This window comes from Eschscholzia californica, unplaced genomic scaffold, assembly GCF_041429995.1.
Source record: "Eschscholzia californica isolate CP2 unplaced genomic scaffold, dmEscCali1.0.p SCAF_4, whole genome shotgun sequence".
Classification (NCBI taxonomy): domain Eukaryota; kingdom Viridiplantae; phylum Streptophyta; class Magnoliopsida; order Ranunculales; family Papaveraceae; genus Eschscholzia; species Eschscholzia californica.
The window spans coordinates 52,930,227-52,956,203 of NW_028238461.1; the positions used below are offsets into that span (position 1 = coordinate 52,930,227).

The 25,977-nt window shown below is 36.3% G+C and overlaps 3 protein-coding genes and 1 pseudogene across 5 annotated transcripts; all 4 read left to right on the forward strand.

The window, feature by feature from the left end:
• The first annotated feature begins 319 nt into the window (after positions 1-319).
• On the forward strand, positions 320-6,433 carry LOC147546046 (serine/threonine-protein kinase Nek5-like). The gene is made up of 14 exons (XM_086635220.1): positions 320-1,506; positions 1,584-1,650; positions 1,763-1,828; positions 1,917-1,963; positions 2,052-2,097; positions 2,184-2,264; positions 2,350-2,392; positions 2,521-2,570; positions 3,106-3,187; positions 3,264-3,313; positions 3,739-3,812; positions 3,949-4,000; positions 4,088-4,645; positions 4,729-6,433. The coding sequence occupies exons 1-14, from the start codon at positions 1,409-1,411 to the stop codon at positions 6,196-6,198; spliced, it is 2,784 nt and encodes a 927-aa protein (XP_086491346.1). The 5' UTR covers positions 320-1,408; the 3' UTR covers positions 6,199-6,433.
• Positions 6,434-7,196: 763 nt separating this feature from the next.
• Positions 7,197-15,495, forward strand: LOC147546047 (exocyst complex component EXO70A1-like). 2 transcript variants are annotated; one of them, XM_086635221.1, is made up of 12 exons: positions 7,197-7,907; positions 8,006-8,101; positions 9,263-9,468; positions 10,217-10,453; positions 11,158-11,296; positions 11,372-11,584; positions 12,922-13,127; positions 13,483-13,683; positions 13,870-13,969; positions 14,706-14,818; positions 14,904-15,050; positions 15,169-15,495. In XM_086635221.1, exons 1-12 carry the CDS (start codon positions 7,749-7,751, stop codon positions 15,284-15,286), a joined length of 1,935 nt encoding a protein of 644 aa, XP_086491347.1. In that variant the 5' UTR covers positions 7,197-7,748; the 3' UTR covers positions 15,287-15,495. The 2 variants fall into 2 exon arrangements, 1 of the variants encoding a protein (XP_086491347.1); XR_015223506.1 differs by having other exon boundaries at positions 7,383-7,907; positions 13,870-14,180; positions 14,244-14,818.
• Positions 15,496-17,083: 1,588 nt separating this feature from the next.
• LOC147546048 (Late embryogenesis abundant (LEA) hydroxyproline-rich glycoprotein family) lies at positions 17,084-18,469 on the forward strand. The gene has a single exon (XM_086635222.1). It carries the CDS (start codon positions 17,287-17,289, stop codon positions 18,124-18,126), a length of 840 nt encoding a protein of 279 aa, XP_086491348.1. The 5' UTR covers positions 17,084-17,286; the 3' UTR covers positions 18,127-18,469.
• Positions 18,470-22,966: 4,497 nt separating this feature from the next.
• On the forward strand, positions 22,967-23,950 carry LOC147546049 (NDR1/HIN1-like protein 1 pseudogene; annotated as a pseudogene). The gene has a single exon (XR_015223507.1). The product of XR_015223507.1 is annotated as an NDR1/HIN1-like protein 1 pseudogene (transcript).
• The last annotated feature ends 2,027 nt before the right edge of the window (positions 23,951-25,977 follow it).

Genomic DNA, 25,977 nt, shown 5'->3' on the forward strand with positions numbered 1-25,977 from the left:
CCTAACAGTAAAGTAGGACGCTCGAATGTCTACAACTACAAGGACCACAAATTGCCATTTGATCATATAAACAGGTTATCATATAAAGTTGGTTGAGTGACATTTTGACTCAACCCTGCTTCAATTGTTTTTCTCTTACCTAAAGTCTGACTCAAACTAGATTCTAGCATTTTAGGAGAATTTGTCAAAATTTCTATAGCCAAATTTGAAGTATAATACTCTACGGGGAGAAGAATATGCTAAAAGTTAAATTTGGTCTTGCAAAAACAAATACATATACTAGTACTATCATACGACACATTTGGAAAACAGGAAATTTACTCCTCTTCTAGTATCTCTTGTACATCATGTGACATTCTTAAGAATGTCTTTGTTATTTGTTAACATTGTCATATTGTACAACCTAGCAAACACAACTCTGTTATTATGGACTATATAGTCCTGTAATCAGAAATGCAATTCGATTTTAAGATGGGAGTCGGCTACATCGGTTTCTAATAGCATTTTTTTCCCCGATACTATACAGGGTCTTGCCTACTACATTACATGGGAGTCGGCTACAACAGTTTCTAATAGCATTTTTTTCCCGGTACTATACAGGGTCTTGACTCTTGACTACTAGATCGAGAGAGTCAAATAATCGAAGGGCAACAATAAAATAATCAGATCCAGCACAGGGTTTCAGATGAACAGTTGCCCCACCTTGTCATGAAGTGAATAGCAGCAGCGGATAATTGTTTTGTTTTAGAGAGAGAGAGAGAGAGAGAGAGGGAAAATCAGATGAACAACACGAAAATATAAGGTGTCGTCGACAGCTGGTACTGTCATCGTAGAAAGAAGCATGGCCATGAATCATGATCCCCCAACTCCATTAATTCCTCGGCTTTTTCCTAACTAACAGCGTCCCTAACTTCAACCTCTCTCTCTCTCTCTCTCTCTCTTCTTCCGTCTGGCAAACTACACTCTCTCGCTCACAGGAGTAAGAAAAACAGAGGAAATTGGATTGTGGTAAATATCGGAGACGAAGAATTCCAAGTAAGAAGAATATCTGATTACTCGATCAATCGCTGATCATAGATAAAGAAACGGTGACTAATAACAGAAGATCAAAAAAGCGCGAGACTCGATCATTTGTTGATAACAAATCTAGTTTATCTAGGGCGTACTATTGGATTTCTTATAAGAAATTAGAATGGAATTTGTTAATAGGTTGAAATCTTACAAGTGTTATATACAGTGAAAATGGTTTAGTTATTAGAATTTATAGTGGATAAAGAAGCTATTAGATTTGATTATGGCGGGAAATAATTGTTTAAGAAGCGTTAGAGAGTATTAAGGCTCGAGCAGTTACCGCGGAGTTTCAGCTTGTCTCTGTGATTTCGTCATTTGATATTCGGAGAGTGAAATCATGGAGTCACACATGGATCATTACGAGATCATGGAGCAGATCGGCCGTGGAGCTTTTGGAGCAGCGATCCTCGTCAATCACAAGCTCGAAAGGAAGAAGTAGGGGTTTTCTTCATTTCTCCATTTTCTAGTTCACGCTTCAAGTTTAATCTGGAATTTATAATTTTGTATTTCAGGTACGTTTTGAAGAAGATTAGGCTTGCCAGGCAGACTGATCGATGCAGGAGATCCGCTCACCAAGAGGTAGATTTTAATAATCTGATGCTGATTTGACTGAATTTGTTTACCTATTGTGTTTTTTTAAGAAGATCTATTGTGTTATTTCGGTTTAAAAGTTGGGAAATTGGGGTTGCAGATGGCTTTAATTGCTCGAATTCAACATCATTACATAGTTGAATTTAAAGAAGCTTGGGTGGAAAAGGTGAAATTATGCTTCAATTTTAGAATCTGTAGTTGTTTTCTTTATAAACTTCTCCAATTTGTTACTAAATTTGAGATTGAAAATTTAGGGTTGCTATGTTTGCATTGTCACTGGATATTGTGAAGGTGGAGACATGTAAGTCCTAGTAAAATATATGATGTTTGGTTTCAGACAAATTTGGTTGCTAAAAAATGTAATGAAAATTTGAACTCGTCTTTATCAGGGCCGAGTTGATGAAAAGAACAAACGGAGCATTTTTCCCGGAGGAGGTATGATAATTTCCTCGTTCGTTCTACTAGACATTCAATTCCAAACTACGGATGTTTCTTGATGATTAACCATTATTGCTTTGCAGAAACTCCTTAAGTGGTTCACACAACTACTGTTAGCTGTCGAATATTTGCACTCAAACCATGTTCTCCATCGTGATCTAAAGGTTTGTGAGTATTGTTTAGCATGTTTAATTTCCTCCATACCTCCAGAGTTTATATCCTAACTCTCTTTTACTATGATTTGAGCAGTGCTCAAACATTTTTCTCACCAAAGACCACGATGTCCGGCTTGGTAAGTTGCTTTTTGATGTTTTCACTCGATAAGTTGGACAATTTGCTTTTACCGACATTTTTGATTATTACTTATATGTTGCATACAGTCATACTTGTTTTACTCAAAATCATTTTGGTTGTTTGCAGGGGATTTCGGACTTGCTAAAACTTTGAAGGCTGATGATCTAACCTCTTCTGTAAGTTCATTTTGTGCCTTGGTGGTTTACTTCGCTTACACTTGCAACAAGCAGATTTTCTGTATTATATATCGTTCTCGAGTAGTTTAAGTATCCTGCTGAAAGTTATATAGATATAGGTGTTAGCATAGATCATCCAGCTGTCGTTCATTCGCTGTTAGATTAGAGTATATGCATAACGTTAGGCCCGTCCAATTCTGGAGGAAGTTGGAGTACTTTGATCCCCGGAAAAGGTTAGTTCGTTGTGGAGCTGATAGTATTGATACTGAGTGACTCAACAGAGTCATTCAAGTCGCCTAGGAGCATATCTAAAAGGAAAAAGTTCTGAAAGTATTTCAAAACTTTATAGCAACGGAGAGGGTACTACAGAGATATTAGGTGGTTATTTGTCTTGAACTTTTGGCCTCTGAAACAATGGTCCTGCATTTTGCATTTATGTTCTCTTTACTGCTTCTAAAAAGTTAAAGAGATCTGAGGCTCACTCCTTTCATGCTGTATTATGGAGTAATAGCGGTTTTGTTTCTTTTCTGTTTAGGTGGTCGGAACCCCTAATTATATGTGCCCAGAACTGCTAGCTGATATTCCTTATGGTTTCAAATCAGATATCTGGTCTTTAGGTATGAGCTCGTTCTTTAAGTAAGATTTGATTCGTTTGGAGCTCCTATTAGATTTAAATTAATTTTCGTTGAACAGGGTGCTGCATGTATGAGATGGCTGCCCACCGTCCCGCGTTTAAAGCTTTTGTAAGTTCTCTTTCTCAGTGTACTTTATTTTAAATCAATTTAAAATGGGTTATCATTATGGTTCTTCAAAACATGACAGGACAATGACCTTGTGACTTCCCTTCTGCATATTTGAAAATTCAATGAAGTAATCTTTCCCTCTTTCTATAATCAAAAGTGTTACTTACAGAAAGTAAAATCGTGCGAAATGTTTTCTGCATCATCAAACATTTTTTGCACGATATAAGATAATGCAGAAATAATATCTTTGTAGTCGTGCGAAGGCCCTGGTGTAGGGGTTTCCTGAGTTGATAGGTTAGGTTGACGATTTTAGGGCATGATTTGAAATACTTGGCAACTAAACTCTTCAATGTAAATTCATCAGATTTTTGCTGCAAGTTAAATTACAAATTTTAGTTATGTGGATTTGTGCATCTGCTTTTCAGGATATGGCAGGACTGATAAGTAAGATTAACCGGTCCTCCATGGGTCCCATGCCTCCTTGCTATTCATCTTCCCTGTAAGTTTGAACCTCATAATTAGTAGTCGTTATTCATTTTCAGTCGTTAAGCTTTATAGAGTTATACTTTGGTGCAAATCCTGAGGTTTGATGATGCCATAAACAACCAATAAAATGTGAAATGTCCATCATGCAGGAAAACACTCATCAAGAGCTTGCTGCGAAAGAACCCGGAGCATCGACCAAATGTAAGCTTTTCCATCTTTGAATTTTCATCCTATTCATGGATTGCGCTGTAGAAATCATCTGACAGATCTTAACTAAACCTTAATCAGGCATCCGAGATTTTGAAGCACCCATATTTGCAGCCATATGTTGATCAATACCGCTCGTCTTCTCATCGTCTCAAAGCCTCCCCCGAGAAGCCAATTTTCAGCATTCGGCGCCCTCAGAAGCAAATGGCTGAGAGTCAAGGCAGTAATAGTTCTAATAGCGAAAAAGAAAGTTTAGTTTCACTTGATAGAAACATGTCAGATTTCGGGTTTAATTGCGATGATGGGGTGGATTCGAATCACCTAATACCGAATGATGAGCATGCAACAAAACTTTCAGCCGTCAAAACAGCTGAACAGAATATTAAGGAACATATTCATGATGGTATGAGACCCGAGGTTGAACCGAAGAAACCGAAGACCATCAAGAATATATTGATGGCTCTAAAAGAAGAGAGAAAAGTTAGAGAGCAGAGTTCCCCCTTAAGAGGTAACAGATTAAAAGCTGGAGGTGCATCATCCAGCCAGAAACCTAATGCAGATATGCCCATCGTATCACCAGCAATAGCCAACAATGATTCTGCGAGACGGGTTCAAGGGTCTAATCTTTTAAAGCATCAGGTAATAATGTTATCCTCTTTTGATAGTGTATTAAAAGGCGAAGAAGAAAAACTTACCACTTTTATATTCACTATCTATTTCAGTCACCTGTAATCGAGTCCTCAACAAAATCTAAAGCCAGATATGAAGGCGTATCACCTTCTGGTGCTCTGAAACAAGTTTTAGAAGATGGCACTCCTGGCAAGTCGAAGCAACGTCTATTGCCTCCCAATCTGATCAGACAACCTTCTTTTCATCGACATGCGAGACCTGCCGACCTCACAAGCCCAGGGAATGACAGTAGGTTAACGTCACGGGAGAAATCGAAAGATTCTGAAAAGACTCCGAACCTGATAACGAATGGCCTAAAGCATAGCCCGAAAGAGATTATGCCAGAGCCCGGTAAAGCACCATCTGTGGCATGTAGAGGGGTAAGAACAGAAAGCAGCAATTCTACGTCATCATCAAAGTCAATTCAACATTTTGGGCTCTGCGATGAGGTAGCAGAACCAGTAAGTAACTTGAAAGAACAATGCCGTTCCTGTTCATCGGACTTGAAAAGTCATAACGATAGACTCACCCAAAGTGAGATTTCAGATTCTCATCAATGCAGCTGCTTAGGTGATTCATACCCTAACTCTATCAGATGTTCCGATCTCTCAGCAGAAAACCATGAATGTGATAATGAATCTGAATCATGCTCTGTTGAGACAACTGAGGCAAATATGGATCTCCAGAACAGTACAACCAGTACTGATGAAGTGACTTCAAGTCCAGGTCTGGAGCCATCTTTCCGAAGTTCTGAACAAGAATATGTCTGCAGAGATGATGATAATATCCATCTAAGTAGCCCCATTCCTCTTAATGGTGAAGACAAGTTTACTGTGAAAGAACTTCTATCATCCGAAACTGATATTAGACCCCAAAGTGCAGCAAATCCTGCAAATTTGCAGCCAGAAAATGGACTCCCTATAGCAAGCTCGGTAGTTGAAAACCTGGCAGATACCCATTTACCATCAGCATTTGGCGATGTCATACATGTCATTAGGCATAGTAGTTTCCGTGTAGGAACTGAGTCGCCAGTGATTGAAACTGCAGACATAGGAACTCAAGATACGAATGGAGGGAAGTTACTTAAGGAGACCGTAACAACATCAGCATCTGTATCCAAGAAACAACCAAGTGGTTCTGAAGCCATGGCGGTGAAGTCCGAATTTTCAGATAGTTTCGAACCAAAGGAAATGAATGCAACAAACAGTAATCTTCCCATTAAAAAGCTTGATCCTTCTGAACAAGAGAAATCTAGTTCTTCCCAAGATAGAAGTGTTGGTTGCAAAGAAGAGGAGGCTCCACCAAAGGAAATATTGGACGTTAAGTCTTTTAGGCAGAGGGCAGATGCACTAGAAGGTCTTTTAGAATTATCGGCAGATCTATTGCAAGAAAATAGGTTTGAAGAACTTGCTGTCGTTTTAAAGCCATTTGGGAAGGAAAAGATATCTCCTCGTGAGACAGCTATTTGGTTGGCAAAGAGTCTCAAAGGAATGATGACCGACGATGTCGGTCGTAATGCTTAAGACGTTATCCTCCTTGTAAGTTTCTCAAATTTTTGATTTTTGTGTTTTTCTCTACTGCTCATTTTTTCATCCATTCAAGCTCCGAATGAATTTTCACCATAAGTTTTCGTTCTTTTGCATTTCCCTTTCTTTTACTGTATTGTTGTATATAGTGAAATATACAATTTGAACAAGTCCTTCTCTTTGTCAACAAGGTGACCCAGTTTAATAATATAGATCCTTATTATTGTGTGAAGCTATGAAATGTTGAATACTTGAATTGAATGTATGGCAATTATGAACAAAGTATTTGAAGACTTGGACTTCATGTGGTTTGTTTCCTTGTAAAATTTCAATTACGTTTCTAAATTTCGTCTATTTGCAAACACTTGAAGGGGTCGCCTGTTTCAATGTGATACACCCATTGAAAAACTGAATCGGTTCCTTGTAGTATTTTTAACACGATTTAAATTGTTCAGATTTTGATCTGCATTTGGATGAATTCATTTTAGGAGTTTAAAGTTATCAAATTTGGAATGAAATTAAGTCGGGTTCATCTCCATTCAGCTTATATTCTCGAGCTGAAAATTTACTTTATAAATTTCGTTATATTGTAATGTAGAAAGAAACATTTGTTAGGTCAACTATTAAAATACTATCTCCAACTTGCTCAAGGATGAAGGAAAACTGGAAAAGGACACGAAACAGACCAATTCTTTCTAACATTTGTTTCGTTGCAGGACTTGTTCTCTATTCGCGTTATTCTCTTACAACCAGAAAACAAACATGATCTTTTCTAGTTATATCGAGATTCATTTAGGTTTTATTAGGTGATACGGGTCAAAATTACCAATCAATATTTCTCAGCATACCTTAAGCAATATTTTCTGGCTTCCATCATTTGGAACCAACAAGGCAACAATGCCAAATTTTGTTATACAAAGAAAACAGAAAACCTATTTATTGGTATGCAAGTGCTGAATAACAAATATAAACTACTCTTTTTGTATTGTCAACATAAATATGGATTGAGAGTGTTATAGGATGGTGCCAGCCTTCCGAGCTGCTAGTGATACTGCCCGTTTTCGCGTACCTGAACTTCACAATTTTAAAAGACCTCACTAAGGGAGAGCACTTAACCTTTTAAGAGGATAACCACATTCCGTCTCACCATATATGTGAGATTGCTGCACAACAGAGAGAGTATTCTGAAAAAGACCCAAACGAAGTCTGAAACATCTACTTCTGTACTAAAAATTACTCCTCATTTTTGTGTTTTAACTTTTCTTTTTGCAAGTTTTGTGTTTTAGCTTTACCCCAAGAGATCGAAATATAAAAATATAGAATTTCAGTTGTCGTATTGTGATTATATTATTAACCTAATCAATTTTGCCAGCCAACTACTATTACCATGTATGATTGTTTCCCATCTCTTTTATTGATTACTTTAATCAGACCCAACATTACCAGTTGTTGTTATCTGTTTATTCCTCCTCTTCCTCCCTTCTCTTCCAGTTCAGACAAAGTCAAGAAAAAGTAACCGGAAGTTTTAGACAGAGAGAGAACGAAAGATGGGTGTTCCTCTTCCCATGGAAACCCTAAGTGATAGATCTGCTTTCATGAGAGAGTCTCTTTTCAAGAGCCAAACAATTACAGACAACATGGTTTCAATCCTTGGTTCTTTCGATCATCGTCTATCTGCTCTTGAAACCGCCATGCGTCCTACTCAGGTTTCTTCAACTTAGGGTTTTGTTAGATCTAATTGTATTAAAATCTCGCTAATTGTTCGATTTGTTAAAAAAAAGTTCATTTTTTTTGGTGATGATAGATAAGAACACATTCAATTCGAAAAGCTCATGAAAATATTGATAAAACGTTGAAAGCAGCTGAAGTTATACTGTCTCAGTTTGATCTTTCTCGTCAGGTTGGTTGGTTGGTCTCTTCTTCTATTAATCCTGCTGCTTAATTTATTTTTTTTGCTTGATCTGAGTAGTTTTATTACAATATATATATATCATGGTTGGATAACTAAAGAAATAATTTTGTAAGGCAAGATTATGAACATATTAGCATATGTTGATCACTAATTTCACGTGGTGGAGCGTATAAGCTCATCTTCGGTTAAAATATGTAGATGTTAATTTCAATCTCACTTCCCCACACCAAATAAGTTGTAGATTCATTACTAGTTCACCAACTTACTGATTTTCACTGGGAAAATTGGTTCATTTTTTTTTCGATTCTACGACATTACGGACACAAGTGCACTCTTCATAACATGATTTGACGAAGACCCCCTCTCCCTATGTGGAGCCCAAATCCTTTTGTCTTCCTTCATATTAGGCCTAATGTTTTACAAGATCTCTTAGAGACTAGTCATTTGATCGATTTCCCAATCATTGAGATTTCTTCTAAGGTCCAAGTTCCACGAGATGCCCTCATCGTCTATATGTAGCATTCTAAAAATACTAGCCTCTTTCTTGTTGGAAATAGAGAAGATTGCTTGGGATTCCTCTAAAAGTGGCTCATCCCAGACTCAAACATCCCTCCGAAACTTGATCCTCATTCTATCTCCAATTGTAGTTCAATATGCTTCTTAAAATCCTTGTTACGGTTGAAAGTTCCTCTCCACACAGTACATCCATATTGGCAACTTGGATGTAGAGTTCCCAAGATCCCCATCGAAGACCACATTTCTCCTTGATAATACAAGACCATAAGCTAGTATCTTCCATGGTTAATCTCCAAACCACTTGCACAATATAGCCGAGTCCATCTCTTGAATCCTTTTTATACCGACACCTCCAAGTTGCATGGGTTTGGTAAGGGCCTCCTACGCCAGCCAATTAATCTTCTTCACCTCCAACTTATCATGCCGTAAAAAAGTTCTTCATTTCTGTTTCGATCTTGTGTACTATTGGTATAAAAAGGTTCTTCATTCGTGCCCTGACTTGATTCCTGCTAATTTGTCTGGTAGAAGTTCATAAGTATTAACTAGTGAATACCTTAAATTACTTTTCATTGTGTAACTGGATATATCTCATTAAGATCCTAACAGATCTATCAAAATCCTCATGACATGTAGGCAGAGGCGAAAATTCTTAGAGGGCCACATGAAGACCTGGAGAGTTATCTTGAAGCAGTTGACCAGCTGAGGAACAATATTAGTTTCTTCAGCACCAATAAAAGTTTTAAGAGTAGTGATGGGGTGCTTAATCATGCCAACAGCTTACTTGCTAAAGCTATTTTGAAACTGGAAGAGGAGTTCAAGCAGCTCCTAGCATCTTACAGGTTTTTTATATTGTTATCTATTATCTATATATCGTAGTATGTCAAACTCAGGCTGTGGTCTCAGTAAGAAATTAGATTATGAACCTAAAGAATTGTAGAAACCTTTTGAAGCCAATCGATTGTTGTTTTAGCTTTTTCATTGCCTAGGTGACTGACACTTGAATTGTAATAGTTAAATTTAGAAAGTCCGACTATATATGAATCTTATTGTTGGTGGTAACGTGGTCAGATATTGACAAGTTGCTAGAGGTACATTACTTCTTAGTTTTTTTTCTTAACCTGGGGTAGTCACTCAACATTTGTCCATGTATCTGTTGGAAGCCGTGAACAGAATCCCTTTCCTAGTATTTAATAGTGTCATTTTCATCTCAATTTGTGCTTGTTCCTCACAAAAAGAAATATCCTTTTCTCTTTACTAGTAAAGTTAGATTTACTTTCATCGTTTTTGTCTCTTTATTTAAATAACATGATAAACATCTGTATCTAGTCTAGTACGTTTCGAAGGATTCTCCAATATCTTATTAGCACTTGGATGAACTTTTCTGTATCTTGTGCATGAACTTAAATAAAATTGTGTGGTTGCTTTACATGATTTCTGGGGTCTTAATACAATTTCTGTTCGAATTTGTTTCATCTGCATCTCTTAGAGTAATATGAAGATCTTAGGAAAGGGTATTGTCAATTTTAATGCTGATCTGCAGTAGTGGGTCATTTGTAATCCTAGTAACTAGTTCTTTGTTGAATTCAGCAAACCTGTGGAGCCTGACCGTCTCTTTGAATGCCTTCCAAATTCGGCGCGACATCCACCAGCATCTCCTGGTCAGGGTGATCAGATCGGGAAGAACCACCATTCTGATAACAGTATAGAAAATGCTGCATATAAGCCTCCAGATCTTATTCCACCAAGGATTCTGCCATTGCTGCACGATTTGGCGCAACAACTGGTTCAGGCTAATTATCAACAACAGTTGCTCAGAGTTTACAGGTAGATTCTTTTCTCCTAGTTTCTTTTATCCCTTTGGACACATTTATTGTTTCACAATCTTAATATGACATTAAGTTATTGCAACTGGCCAACTGGGAATATTGATCTTCTGGACCAAATTTTTGTCTAGATGTTTGTATCTAATGTGTATCTTTGTTGTTTGAATATTGCCAACCACATATCCACACCTTTCTAGACATCCAATTGCGTCCTTATGCAAGTTTCTGAATCCAGTAAAAACGAATACTACCGGACATTGAGAAGTTTAAAGCCACGAAGGTGTGGATTTAGATCTTGCTGATTATGTGATTCCACCTTAAAATTTGACGGATAATCAGTCTCGGGTTAAATTTTTTGACATAAATATGTAATCTGAAATAGGTTTGCTTGTGGGTTCTTCGAGGTCACTGAAGCTATGGAAACTGTGAAACCATCCCTAACATCTCATTCTGATATAAAATTATCTTCATCACAAGGGTGTGACTTTTCACCGGTTTTCTTTTCCGTAAAGTGTGAGTAAATGATTATGTTATCACAACGTTTCTATTAGGTTAGGTTTCCCATTGAAGCATATATCGTTTCGTTTTCATATTCAGTATTACATAACAGGCAAGTGATCTACTTACATGCTGCACAATTATGTCTAGTAACTACATTCTTTCAAATGTTAGGACTTAACAGCATACAACCTTAACTTTTATCAGGGATGCTCGTGCTCCAGCTCTGGAACAAAGTCTTCGAAAGCTTGGTGTTGAAAAACTTAGTAAAGAAGATGTCCAGAAGATGCAGTGGGAAGTTTTGGAGGCTAAGATCGGGAATTGGATTCATTTTATGCGGATTGCAGTAAGGACGATTTTGATGCGATTTTCTTCAAATTTTGTTATTTTTTTCCCAACCATCTGATTGTGCTTGGAATAGGTTAAAACACTATTTGCTGGGGAACGGAAGGTTTGCGATCAAATATTTGAAGGAGTGGATTCTCTCAGGAACGCTTGTTTTGCTGAAGTAACTAAAGAAAGTGTAGCTATGCTCCTTAGTTTTGGTGATGCAATTGCCAAAAGCAAGAGATCACCGGAAAAGTTGTTTGTACTTCTTGACATGTATGAAATCATGCGGGAACTTCAGTCAGAGGTACGCTGAGTAAGACAATATATAAAAATATAATGCTTATAGCGAAATTGGAATCAAGGGTTACGGACCTTATGGTTATCTCTGTGCTTTCAATTTCCTTTATTACTAGAACCGAGTACATAAAACAAAACTGACTACAGAGTGAAAGTTTTTGTTATTATTCTTTAATTGTGGAGAGTTGTGGTTATCTCTCTGCTGTTAAAGAATCTTTAGTTTATTATTTTATCTTCATCTACTAGTATGCCGCTGACATGGTGTTACTAAGAGGGTGTTTGATTTTTTAGCACTTACAAGTGCTACCACTTACTAAGTGATAATCACTTAGTAAGTGATATCACTTGTAAGTGATATGGCGTTTGTTTTCTATCACTTCTAAGTGCTTGATTTTTGTTTTTATATTAATTCTAAATGTCATAAAAATGAAAAATTGTCTATTTTGACCTTAAAGTATTTACATATTAGCATTTCATACTAATTCATTATGCTCGCGAGTTTGGATACAAGAAAATTACGATTTATGAATATTTTATGTTGAAAATATTAACCTCAAGTAATTAAAAATTATGAAGGAAAAAAGAGTTTACGTTGCATGATGGAGTTTGGGTGGTTCTGTGATTAATGAAGGAAGAGATGTGAAAAATTTTAAGAGAAAAACTTAGGTGAAGGATGAGTAAAGAAGGAAAAGGGTCATTGATAAAATCATAAAAAAAGTTTTTACTTATCAATTGTTTAAGATTTTTTTGTTTAGTTATAATTATATTGGTAATTATTATATTCGGTAGGGATAGAAATGTCTTTTTTAGCACTTAGAAAGTAAGTGCTTACTTTTTTGCACTTACTTTGACCCCACTTACAAGTGATATTCACTTATTAAGTGAAAAAACAAACGGCCTAAAATTGCCGACCCGCACTTATTAAGTGAAAATCACTTGATAAGTGCAAAAATCAAACACCCTCTAAGGTTCGTGAAGTTACAACTTGATGCACCTCAAAGTCTAGACTATGAAAACTTTAAATATGTAACGCAAAACCTTAATCATACACTAATTAGGATTGCGGTTATATGATCTGATGTTGTTTATTGTTGATTATTTGGAATCTAAGGTAGATAACAAAAAATAGATTAACATTCCTTTTTTATGGGAGGAAAATATTCTCGTGCTTCAATATGTAGTACATACTCGAGATATGGGGAATCCGATGTGGAATGTTTTGTTACGTATATTTACCAAGTTTTTGGATTAACACTTGTAAGTTGTTATACATAATCCGAGAACATAATTTTTTGAATTGGAAATTAGTTATTTAAATCCATCTTAACTATAATCCTTGGGCAGGTTGAAACAATTTTTGAAGGTAAAGCTTGCACTGAGATGCGGGAATCAGCTTTAAGTTTGACAAAGCGGCTTGCCCAGACAGCTCAGGAAACATTTGGTGATTTTGAAGAAGCAGTAGAAAAAGATGCTACAAAGACTGCTGTTCTAGATGGAACTGTCCATCCTTTGACGAGCTATGTCATTAATTACGTGAAGTTTCTGTTCGAGTAAGTCCACAATAAAGTTCTGATATTTTGTTCTATCTGTATTTCCTAATCATATTTTGGTGGTCATATGGATAATCACCCATTCAGTTACGACGAACCAAGTTTAGTTAAATATACTTTTGTCCCGGTAGTCCAGAAGCTGTTCTTTCCTTTCCATAATGATTGGCACCGGTTCAATATATCTCATACAAATTCAGTTCCAGATTTTTAGTACGTTTATGCTATGGTTCTTGATGACATATTTTGACTTTCCAGCGGCAACTTTGTTTAGCTCTTCATGCTTTCAACCTGAAGCGTCATTACAAGTTTCAACTTATTTCCCTTTTATGACCTGACACTGTCTACAACCTTGCAGTTATCAATCCACACTGAAGCAACTCTTTCGGGAGTTTGATAATGGGGATGAATCAAATAATCAGTTGGCCACTGTTACAATTCGGATCATGCAAGCTCTTCAGACTAACCTGGATGGAAAATCTAAGCAATACAAGGATCCTGCTTTGACTCAATTGTTTCTCATGAACAATATCCACTATATGGTTCGATCTGTCCGTAGGTTTGTCTCTTACCAGCTCAATGTGTAATTTGATCTTGCATTATTCAACATTTTGAAAGCTGCAAGATTGATCTAAGTAGAACTGATTGTTTTGAGTTTCTTACATCTTACACTTGTATGTATATACCCCATTCAAAATAAGTGTTTAAATGTTTGTAATGTCGCTTTGTGATGCTGTTTTTTCAGGTCTGAAGCAAAAGATTTGCTAGGGGATGATTGGGTGCAAATACACAGAAGGATTGTTCAACAGCATGCAAATCAATACAAGAGGGTTGCCTGGGGAAAGGTTTGTTTCGCCCAAGTCATGAGATCTATTTCGTCTCCCTTCTTCTCCTTTTAAAAACGTTGGGAGTAACTCCCCAAATAGGAAGTCATTGTCAACACTTGGTTGCCCAAGTGGTTGATAGCGTTCACATAAACTCCAAAAACCCTGGAAGTCCCAGGTTCAATTCCCAAAGGAAGTGGAATCCGTGGTTATTGAATTTGGATTATTAAAGGTATAAATAATAAAGTGTTTAGTTCAACAAAAAAAATAAAATAATAAAGTGTTAAAAAAAAAGGTATAAATAATAAGTTTGTCGGGCTTTAGGCCTCTTTAGTATGTTATCGGGCTTTAGGCATCTTTCTTTCCAAGTTTAACTTAGGCGGTTATCGTGCTTATCACATCTTGGTAATGTATCAATGCGACAATGCCTCGTAATGACTAACGCAGGTCGTAGTCAATTTCTCAAAATAAAAATAGGAAGTCATTACTTTGAGTACTCAAAGGGATCGGTTTAAGCTACTCTATGATGCATTTCCGTGTCAATTTGTATTTTCTTGGTTCGGTCGATTGAAGGATAGATATATCATTCGAAAAATCTAGACAAAGAGAACATCACTTATCTATGTCCACAAATTCTTATACTGGAATCGAGAGAGATGATTTGGACAGAAGAATGTTTGGGATATATTACTTAAGAATAACATTATATTGATGAATATCAAGAAATTTTAACTGGTTGGTATATTTATAAATGCAGATTTTGCAGTCTCTTTCAGCCCAGGGTTTGACTTCATCTGGTGGAAGTGGAGGAATGGGAGGTGATGGAGGAAGTGGTAGTAGTGGGGTTTCAAGAGCTCTGTTGAAGGATAAGTCAGTAACCTGCCGAGTTAGATTGTGTCTTTTCCTATCTATTTTGAGGATTCCCTAGTTGAATTTGTTATCTTCCTTGTATCAGGTTCAAATCATTTAATATGCAGTTCGAAGAGCTTCATCTTAGACAGTCTCAATGGACAGTGCCTGACAGTGAATTGCGGGAGTCTCTGAGGCTAGCAGTTGCAGAAGTGCTCCTACCGGCATACAGATCTTTCATTAAACGTTTTGGGTATTCCCTCCAACTCCTTTATTGACTACCTTCGCCATTGAGGTTCCAAAGAAGCTATAGATTTCTCTTCCTTTATTTTAACTGAGTCATACATGTGCTTCTGATGTGTTCGCAACAGGCCTCTTATCGAGAATGGGAAAAGCCCTCAGAAATACGTAAGATACACGCCAGAGGATCTTGACCGAATGCTGGGAGAATTCTTTGAAGGAAAGACATGGAACGATCCGAAACGATAGACACTTGCTGCAAGTAGAATCCTGCTTTGTACATGTAAAATTAAGCTCTGTGTAATTGGTAAAGGTGTTGATTTAATTTTAAGATATAAAGGCCAAGTAAAGGAAAGATGATGTTGATTTTGCCATTTTCTGTCTTGTGATCAGTACTGTTGACTTTGTGATTCATTTTGTGATTTCTTGATCTATCAATTAATTTACGGTTTTGTTTCTCTTTCTTTCTCAAGCTTTAGAAGAGTAGATGCCGGTACTCTTATTGAAAGCTTATTTGATCTCTCGTATACTCAGTTGAATCCATGTACCTTAATGGTTAAAAAAATGTTGCCCTATTGAGACCAGAGTGGAACATTTAATGCCCGGACTAGACCGATTCCCACCCCCTAACTTGAGTTATCTTCCTTTGTGTTGGTTAAGTGCTCTTCTAAACTGAAAATCGATTGGGGCTTGGTGTTGGAAGAATGTTTCAATTCGGGTAATAGAGGGTTTCGTCCTTGTTATATTTTTTTTTGTTGAAACGTCCTTGTTATATCTGATATCTAGAGAGGGAGAAAAATTGTTATTCGCGCCCAGGGGCGGAACCAGGATTTTTAGCTAGCCTGGGCAAGATTAAAGTTACTCTAAATTAATCGTGTAAATATTATTTATGTGTACTAATTTCACATATTATAATGCATATATGCATTAATCTTGATAATTTTTACCTATAATAAAGTAGGTATTAATGTGAGGAACGAAAGAGAAAAGAAGAAAATGAGACTCGCCAACGAAGAACTAATCATTATTTGCAAACAAGTCTTGTCTTTTGCGAGAAAACGATGAAATAGACGAGATAGAGACCTTAAACACGAGGAAAATAAGAGAGGATAAAAATAACAAATCTCTTGGTCTCCCTCATAGTAACTTTATCTTTCATAATACAAAAATAATAAGGGTGAAATTGAAATTAAAATAATATATAAAAAGAAAAAAAAAGTAATTTGAGAGTCTATTTTCGAAGCTGGTCAAATTATGGGGGTCATTCTGTGAGTTGGTCATAATAGGAGGACTGAAAAGAACCAGCTCTTTAAAAGAAAAAAAGATGCAAAAATAGGGATATAAATGCTTTAGAGGGGATTTGAACCTCAAACCTTAAATGCACTAGGCAGCAACCTATCCACTGGGCCAGATCCTTGTTCTTGTCATGAGTTTACAGAGAGAACTAAAAATTCCAGCCTGGGCAATGGCCTAGGCTGGACTACACATAGGTCCGCCCCTGTTCGCGCCTGTACGGATCTGAAAAAGGCGTCCGGACCACTCATTCCCACCATTCTACCCTAATTTTTTCTTCGTCCCGACCACTCCTTCTCACCATTCTACCCTAATTTTTTCTTCTTGTTCGTGTCTTATCTCCTCTCTCTAATTTCTTCTTTTTCTTTGATATTTTGTTTTGAAGTGGGATACCTTTCTGCCCTAATTTCTTCTTCTTTTTCTGTGATCTCTTGTTTGGAAGTGGGACACCTTTCTGCCCTAATTTCCTCTTCTTCTTCTTCGTACCTTCTCTTTCCCCTCGAGCTTCTCATTCTTCTATGATTTTTCGTCCGATTTCTCTTCTCTCTCTCTCTCTCTCTTTTACTTTAGGACTACTTTTTCTCTTTAATTCAATGATATTGTCATAGTCTCGTACCGGAACCAGTCCAGTCCAAGGCCTTTCTTTAGCTCTCGGACTCGTTAGTTCGAAAAGAACACCTATAGATGTCTTCAAACAAATTGATGACTATAGTCTCTTTTTTTTTTTTGTTGAACTCTATAGTCTCTAGCAATTTGAAGAGGCCCCTTTGGATTTTTTTGCCCTAAACGCGTGTAACAAAAAAAAACTTGTAAACGAAGAAAAGAAGTTGGCATATAGAGGTACAGCCGACTATTTTCATTTCTCAATCTCTTCTATCAGTCTCTCTTCATCTCTTCTTTCAACAAAAAAAAAAGTTCTCTTCCGTCTCTCTAAAACCTTTTTCTCATACAGTACGATGATGGGTTCAACAGCGAATGATCCAAACAAACCTGTCACTGGTTACCCAACAACAAGCTATCCACCACCACAAACACAAACTAGTAATTACCAAAATCATCATCAACAACAACAACAACAATCCGCCGGAAACCCATCGCCCGCATACAACAGTTACCCAGCCAGTGGAACCGCCTATCCTTACTATGCACCACCGCCCGCCCCCGCCGCTTACTACAACCCTAACTCTTACCCACCACCGCCTACAAATTACGATGCCCGACGCTCTACCTTCCTCCGCCGTGTAATCATCGCCGGTATTAGCTTTTTCGTCCTCATCGGCCTTATCACTTTAATTATGTGGCTTGTAATCAGACCTCGCCTTCCCGAAGTCCGAGTCAACTCGGGTTCTGTTTCAAATTTCAATGTTTCTTCTTCACAATTCACATCAAATTGGGATTTCGATCTTCTTTTTAGAAACCCTAACAAGAAGATAACTCTCTTTTATGATCAAATCTTGGGTTCTGTTAATTACAATGATATCTCTCTCACTCAGAAAGAATTTCGCCCATTTTATCAGAAGAAGAAAACTGAAAACGTTTTTCCATTTCCGTTTGTTGCTTCTTCAACTTATATTAATGATCAAACTGTGAAAGAGATAGTTGCAGATCGGAATCGTGGTGGGGTTAGTTTCAATTTGAAGATGGTAGCTTGGGTTAGGTTTAGGTATGGGTGGTGGATGAGAAGACGTCTGGTTAGGGTTTTCTGTGAAGATGTTAAGTTTGGATTCTCATCAAATTCTAATACTACTACAGGAAAATTATTGGCCGGGACGAAAGAATGCGAAGTTTATACGTGAGTTGACCTAAAATGAAATTACTCTCTGTTTGGATACCTTTCTGATTTTTGCTACTACTTTTGTTAATTCTTGCTTTCTGTGATAATTATGTAGTTTTATGTTGTTTTCGTTCACGAGGATATGATCATATATACTACATGATAATAGAGTTATATGGGTTGTAATTGCTCTAAATTTCACTTCCTTTGAAATGTTATTGTCTAATGTTTATCAAGGAAAATGTGTTAAAAAAAATCTTGATCTTTTAGTTTGACATGTAGAAATTGGAATGTTATGGTTACTCGATGCTACACGATAGTGATGGATATTATCGGAAGTTGCTTGATGCCATGACATTTTGTTATGTTAGTATAATTCATTTGTGTTAGATCAATTAAGAGTACGGAAACCATGTCCTCCGATGCTCTATTTACGTCGCTTATTAGATTTTTTTTCATGGTAGACTCCCAGAGTCATCATTTACCCTTCACAAGTCAATAAATGATGTATTCTACCTCCATCATGTGACTTTTGGGTTTTCGAAGTAGATGCACACACTGGCCAAGCAGTTGTTGACCCGCTTATTAGGTTTGAACATTAGCAATTGATTGATACATTTGAGTTGAAAATAAAAGACAATCTTAAATGTAACAACAATAAGAGTAGCTATTTGACAATTGAATCTTGGGCTAGTATATGTGTATATCAGAGATTTGTAACATAGCTAACAAGAGTTCTTCATGAAAGTTAGAAAAGTGCAAACGGGTAAATGAATTTCCAAAACTAGAAGTAGAAGATAGGCGTGTGGCGATGATGGATTTGTAGGTATAGTACAGCTTAAGGTCATCTCTGTGCTCAGATGCTTCTAAGGTCTCAGCTTGGCTCTTTTCTTTTTCACTGAACAATCTCCGAGGTACTGAACAATTACTCTATTAGTTTTTCGTTTTGTTGGCTCTTTTCTTTTTCACTGCTAATGTTGTTGCCTCGAGTTGGGGATAACAGGAAACACAATGGGAATATGGTATCCGGCCAATGTTGATATACTATCTCATTTAAATAGTAATAACATACGTATTTTCGAATATCATGGTAATATATGGATCTTGATACTTGTCAAAACACACATCTATTCCTGACACAGTGATTGTTACCAGTAGTAGTACCTTAGGACTGGTGGTAATTCTGAAATCGTCTATCTGTGCTCTCTCAAATATTTCTCTCCAAGAACTTTTTTATTGGATGTCTGTTTAAGCTTATCTATCTGTTTCTACTTCATCTTTATCCTCCCAAGAAAACGCTCCAAATCTATTGAAGGTTGATGATGGGCTTATAATTCCATAGGAGTAGCTTTCCCGCCAAACCAGTGGAGTGGGTAGACTCTGTGAAAGGGATGGTGCCCATAGACTTTCCTTGGAGTAGGGAATTGGGGGTATATGAAAATGTAATGCCCATGAAACTCCCCAACTTTGATATGAAACCCCTCTGAATTGAAGTGGAAATGCAAGTTGACCCAGTCCAATTCACTTAATAAGCACCTAAAAGTTGTATTCACTATTTCGTGAGGACAAACTTATTTGCTAGCCTCATTGCTTTTTTCTTGTCACAATGTCAAATATGGTCTACCCTTTTCCTTCCGTCAGTATTTATCATCTTTATGTTGAGCCTCTGCTTCTTAGAACTTCTAATTCATGAACATTCCTTTTTTCTTTCTTCTATTTGACCTCCTCAATTGATATTATTCTCTTATGATCATCTTCTCTTTTTATTCAGTCTCGTTTTCTTGTTCCACTTCTCATTTTTTGCTATTATTCTCGGAGGAGAAGATTATTCTTCGTGGACTATTACAACTTAATCCTTCTTATAGAGAGAACCTACGAAAAGTAAGTTTCCGGTGAGAAATTGGACAAAGATTTTTTTAGGATGAGGGCAATTTGTTTCAGTTAGTGAAGAAGGGTTAAGGTGGCCATATGACAACATCAACCCCAAAGAGATGTGAGGGAATATCTCCCTTGCTCCTTAGCTTTTTGGGGTTGGAAGTATCTTCATAAATCTTTAGGACCTTTTGAAAAGTCTTGCACCACAAAAAGTTACAATTCATGTATATACAAGGTTTTTAAGTTGCTAGAAAAAGAAGCTAAAAGATTGTGAATAAAAGCATTATTGATCTAAAGACACATAAAGTGGCTCATGAGACATGAAAATGATACAAAAACAAATTCTCAAAAAACGACGACACTATGTATATTTATGGAAATATTTATTGGGAATTTATATTCAATTAACCACCATTTGTGTATCAAACCATTAGAATATGTTTTCGAAATTCATAGAAAAGATAATTATAGTATGAGGAGTATCAGTTAAAAAGGTAGGAAGGAAAAAATGTGCACTAGTGGACTTATAATGTTTGAAGAAGAAGAAGAAGAAGAAGAAAGAAAGAAGAAGTCAACAAGGTAAAGTTCGGTGATTCCATTTTCGTTGAATTTTCAAAGGATATGGAATTAGCCACACTTTACTTGTGGTTTCCGTTTCTTCACTTTAGTCGGTAAGTGGCCCCACAGTTAGTTGACAACTTGACTTCGGATCGACTTTGTCATATCTAATTTACATAGATATTAATTGACTAAAATGCCCTCGCCAGACACCGGTATCTTCTAGTGCTTATACGGGTGCTTATGGTTGAGTAATTTCACTTTCTACTTATAATTTGAGAAATGAGAGAGAAAATGGAAATGTGTGAGTGAGTGAAGAGGTGTAACAAATGACAAAATGAAATTAGGTGAGCTATCTAATAATAGAGAGATTGGTTAGAAAGTGTTTATACTTTACAAACTTATATACACCAACCATTTCTCTTTATCGATAGAACGTTATGTCACTTTTGTAGGGGTTATTTCAGCTTTTTTACATGACTGTGACGTATTTATATGATCGTCTCAAGCTATCTTACTTCTCATTATAATCGACCATTTCATTTAAATAAATATTCATGTCGCAAAAAATGTAAAGGTTTAAAACTTCACTTGTTTGTTAAAGTTCAAAGTAAATGTTTTCGCCATCGTACCTCCAGAAGCCAGAGAAATACGGAGGAACTAATACAATCTCAGCTAAAACTAACCACTCAAGAATGTTCATAAACAAATTAAACAAGGATTAGATGTATCTCGAAATTGGTTTCTCTTTTCTAATGAGTATTTTTATTATTATCCATTTTCCAAGTTACCACCATATATAATTTATATATATACACATATGGGCCAGCCATTCATTTTCTCTTCTTCCTTCATATTTAAGAATAATCCAAGACAAAGCCCTTTCCTTTCATACCCACTTACCCACCCATAAACCCTAACTATAGACCTACAAGTGAAATAGCAGAGCCAAAGATAGCCATCTTTTTATTTAAGAGTGGTCTCACTGAGTAAGCATAAGAACGGAGGTTATTTTAGTAAATTGGGAGATTAATTAGCATAATCTTTTTTGGGGAGTTGATTGAGCAAAATCCATCCCATAGGGGATATCATGTCTAGTTTAATCATAACTCCCTCCTCCTGTTTCTGTTTCTGGTGTGACTTGTGAGTATATCCTTGAATTCAAAGGGCCTTTGGTTGCTTGGTAATGGTGCTTCTCGATTCATATTAGAAGACAAGTGAAGGATGATGTTGTAGTAGGGTCCATCAATAGGAAGAGTTTACGTGTCGGTTACGCTTGTCCGTCTTTCTTTAACCCCTATGCCCAAATTCCACTCATCATTAACTTCCTTGATTTTAAAACAAATCATGTCACCACCACCTACTATTTAAATCAAACAAATTTTACCAAATTCTCAGGTTCTTAGATACATATCCCTCGTATTCCTCTTCATTTCATTCGGTTCTTGATCTCCCAAACAGCACTAGAAGTGCCACTATCAAAATTAATCATCACTTAAATATATATGAGTTAGTGGTCCACTATCAATAATTAGTTTAATACACTACTTTTTTTGTTGTTGAAATGTTTAATATACTACTTGCGAGGTCTCTAGTGTTTTTTGTTTAACTCAAAATAAAACTTTTCTTTATTCGATGGGCACTCTCGTGCACATCTCTTGCAAGTGGTGGGTTAGAAGAAAAAATTGCAATAAAAATCTGAACTAATCTGTGTCAAATATTATACTCTATGTTTAACCACATATATGCCGAGCCTTACTAATGTAGAACAAGACCTCACACCACATTTGAAAGTGGACAAGTGAGGAAAAAATCGAACACGTGGATAATCTACAGGGTTGATGTTTAGTACTTATTATGTGTGACCTATCGTGTGGCTTCACTAACATAAAGACTTACTTTTTTTTTTGTTGAGAAACTCGAGGCTTTTTAGGATGGGCAAGTAAAATTCAAAAAAAAAAAAAAAAAATTATGTAGGGATGAATTTTAAGTATGAGTCTCAAAACTAGACCCAATTACTGGAGTTACATATTCGAAACTCGAGGCTTTTTAGGATGGGCAAGTAAAATTCAACAAAAAAAAAAAAAAAACAAAATTATGTAGGGATGAATTTGAAGTATGAGTCTCAAAACTAGACACAATTACTGGAGTTACATATTCTTATCACGTAGGACTACACAGAATTACAGGGGACCTATCTAAATTAAATATCACATTAGGTAGCTGCCAACAGTGGAAATAGACCACCAAACTACTAATTAGAAAAACATTTCAGTTATTTTCGACCACATTCTTTCTTTATTTCTAAATCTTATTATCTTAAATCATACCTTTAAATACATTATTAATACCTCCACTATATACCACTATAACGCGTCTCTCTCTCTCTCTCTATCTAGTCTCTTCTCTATATAAATTGAACTCCTTTGAGTTCTCTAAAACTATTGAGTGGGTGGTAGTGGTGGTTCAATTTCAAATATCCTAGTAATTTTGAAGAGAACCCAGAAATTGGAGATGTCAAAATCTTGTGATCACCATGGAAGTGAGAGAAAAGAACTATTTCGAAAATTATTCGCTTTATTTCTCATGTTCATAATTGCTGTTCTCTTTGTAATTCTACTAGTCTTCTTAATTCTCCGTCCAACTAAACCTCATTTCACTTTACAAGATGCTACCGTTTATACATTCAACGTTACTCAACCTAATTACTTGACCTCAAATCTTCAAGTTACAATTTCATCAAGAAACCCTAATGATAAAATCGGTATTTACTACGATAAATTAGATGTTTATGCTTCCTATCGGAACCAACAAATCACACTTCCCACTGGATTGCCGCCGACGTATCAAGGTCATAAAGATATTAACGTGTGGTCTCCGTTTATTAACGGTAATTCAATTCCGATTGCTCCGTTTTTAGCTGTTTCTTTAGATCAAGAACAAACGGCTGGTATGATTTTGATTAATATTAAGGTTGATGGACGGTTGAGATGGAAAGTTGGTACTTGGATTTCTGGTCATTATCATATTTACGTTAATTGTCCTGCTTATCTGTCGTTTGGAAGTAAGTTTGAGGGAGGAGTTCCGGTTTCTAAGTTTCAATTGGATCGGGATTGTTACACCGACGTTTGACCACCTAAGTCAAAATTAGTCTTCTTCTTCCGTCAACGTTTTAGAGTTTTCTAGACTCTTTCCCTTACTCTCTTTCTCTCTCTAGGTCGACATGTTTTTATTTCCCTTAATTGTAAGTTTTACATTACTTTCTCTCTCTAGGTTTAAGGGTAAATAACTTGTACATTTTATTACTTCAAAAATAAAGTAAGGAAAAGAAAATGTACAAGGTAAAAACCAAAATGTCTAGCTCCACAAGAATTGTACACCGTTAGATTTCAAGATATTGATGAGTTTTATTACTATTATTTATTCGTCATTCTACATTCTTATCTATCTCGAAAAAAGAAATTGTAAAGGTTTCTTGTTTCAATTCGTTTTTGTATATTTGTTTTAACTTATAATCTATGTTGCTCGTCTAATAAGAAACGCTAAATTTGTCATCTGAGAATTCGAACATTGTGTTTATCTGACGTTAATACGTAATTAGGTTCTGAAATTTAGGCGAGCAAGTGTCTTTTCATTAGAGTTCCATTGGATGTTTCATTTTACCTAATTCAACAACTCTTTCAATTATGAAATAAATGCACTTCATGGTAATCTTGTATTCGAAAATAATCCATTAGACATAAAATAATATTGGTGGTCCATCAATTATATATAAATTATTCTTAGTTACATTTATACTTTACATCACTGCATTATAGTTATAAGATATATAATCTTCCAATTTTCACACTTATTATAAGAAAGGTATTATTAGATCCTATATCTTTCCAATACAGTGTTACGTTTTCATCAAAATATCAACACGAAACAAACTAGTGGCAGTTTTAATGTCATTATAGTCTTGTTTAGATATCACCTAGAAAGTGAAAACTAATTTTTAATTATCGTGATAAGGAAACTTATCAGAAATTCGGACGATAGATTTGATCATTGATTAGTGTAACAAATAGCTTATTTTTTTTATATTTAATTCACAAAATTTTGCGTGATCCTATTTAGAACATTGTTCTATCTCTTATTAGTCAACATTAAGGTTGTGTTTGTTTTTTGTTTTTTTCAGATCTGAAATCTGAATTGGACACCAATTCAGATTTCAGATGTTTGTTTTTGGATTTAAAGAAATCTGAAATTTTTGCTGAATTGGGGGATGGTCTGAATGGGCTGAAAAAGAGTCCATATGTTTCAGACTTTAAAACAAGTCTGAAAAATAAGTCCAACATCTGAAATTCGACAAATGACGTTTCTGTCCCTGTATTTTAGATTTTTTTCTCCCACCGGCAACACCACCAAAACCACCACCGTCAACACCACCGGCAACACCACCGGCAACACCACCGTCAACACCACCTTCAACACCACCAAAACCACCACCGTCAACACCACCAAAACCACCACCGGCAACACCACCAAACCAAACAACAACAAAGCACCACCGGCACACCATCAACACAAACCAGCACACCATCTCACCACCATCACAAACAGTCGGACCACCACCACCATCACAAACAGTCGGACGCCACAACCACCACAAACAACATCACCGTGGTACACTACAGCCACCATCACAATCTGTCGAGGGTAACCTACCCATTGTTTTCCAAGCCCTCGCCGGATCTGGCTTATTGTTAAGAGAAAGATAGAGAGAGAACCAGAGAAGGTGAAAGAGATCCGACGACTTACAATCGGTTAGAGAGAGAGATGGCGACATGTTTCAAGAGAGAGAGAAGGAGAGAAGGAGAGTCGGCGAGAGGCATCCAGAAAGTGAGACAGTAGGCGAGAGGTTGGAGTTCCGGCGAGAGGTTTCCGTCGGGGGGAGAGAGAGAGGAGAGGCAGACTTGTGGAAGAGAAGAATAATGAAACCCTACCTAGGGTTTCTAATATTTTTATTCCCAACCAACCTTAAGGTTTGTTTGGCCATATATGTAATGAGGGGTATAATTGACAAATTCTTAATTCAGCCCCAACTATTCAGACATAAAAAACAAACATCTAATTCACAAAATGGTTAAGCTAATTCAGATTCAGCCAATTCAGTTCAGCCAATTCAGATTCAGCCAATTCAGATTCAGAAGCATATAAAAAACAAACACCACCTAAGTGTACCATATTATTTGTTCAAATATAATATTTATAATCTCTTAATAATTTCAAATGCGTTTTATTTAAATGAAAAAGTTCAATAGAAATATTCTTGTTCTCATTAGTTTAATCGAAAAGTGCATTTAATTTTCTTTAGACAACCACAAAATTAGGAATCTCCTCGAAAGAAACAAGAAATAAGAAAAGAAAAACAAAAACAAATTTATTAAGAAAATAG

Bases quoted from the DNA above. Each gene is read 5' to 3' on its own strand.
- LOC147546046 (XM_086635220.1), top strand. From the start codon at position 1,409: ATGGAGTCACACATGGATCATTACGAGATCATGGAGCAGATCGGCCGT. The intron at 1,507-1,583 runs GTAGGGGTTTTC...TTTGTATTTCAG, and splicing joins CACAAGCTCGAAAGGAAGAA to GTACGTTTTGAAGAAGATTA. The intron at 1,651-1,762 runs GTAGATTTTAAT...TTGGGGTTGCAG, and splicing joins GGAGATCCGCTCACCAAGAG to ATGGCTTTAATTGCTCGAAT.
- LOC147546047 (XM_086635221.1), top strand. From the start codon at position 7,749: ATGGGTGTTCCTCTTCCCATGGAAACCCTAAGTGATAGATCTGCTTTC. The intron at 7,908-8,005 runs GTTTCTTCAACT...TGGTGATGATAG, and splicing joins CCGCCATGCGTCCTACTCAG to ATAAGAACACATTCAATTCG. The intron at 10,454-11,157 runs GTAGATTCTTTT...AACTTTTATCAG, and splicing joins CAGTTGCTCAGAGTTTACAG to GGATGCTCGTGCTCCAGCTC.
- LOC147546048 (XM_086635222.1), top strand. From the start codon at position 17,287: ATGATGGGTTCAACAGCGAATGATCCAAACAAACCTGTCACTGGTTAC.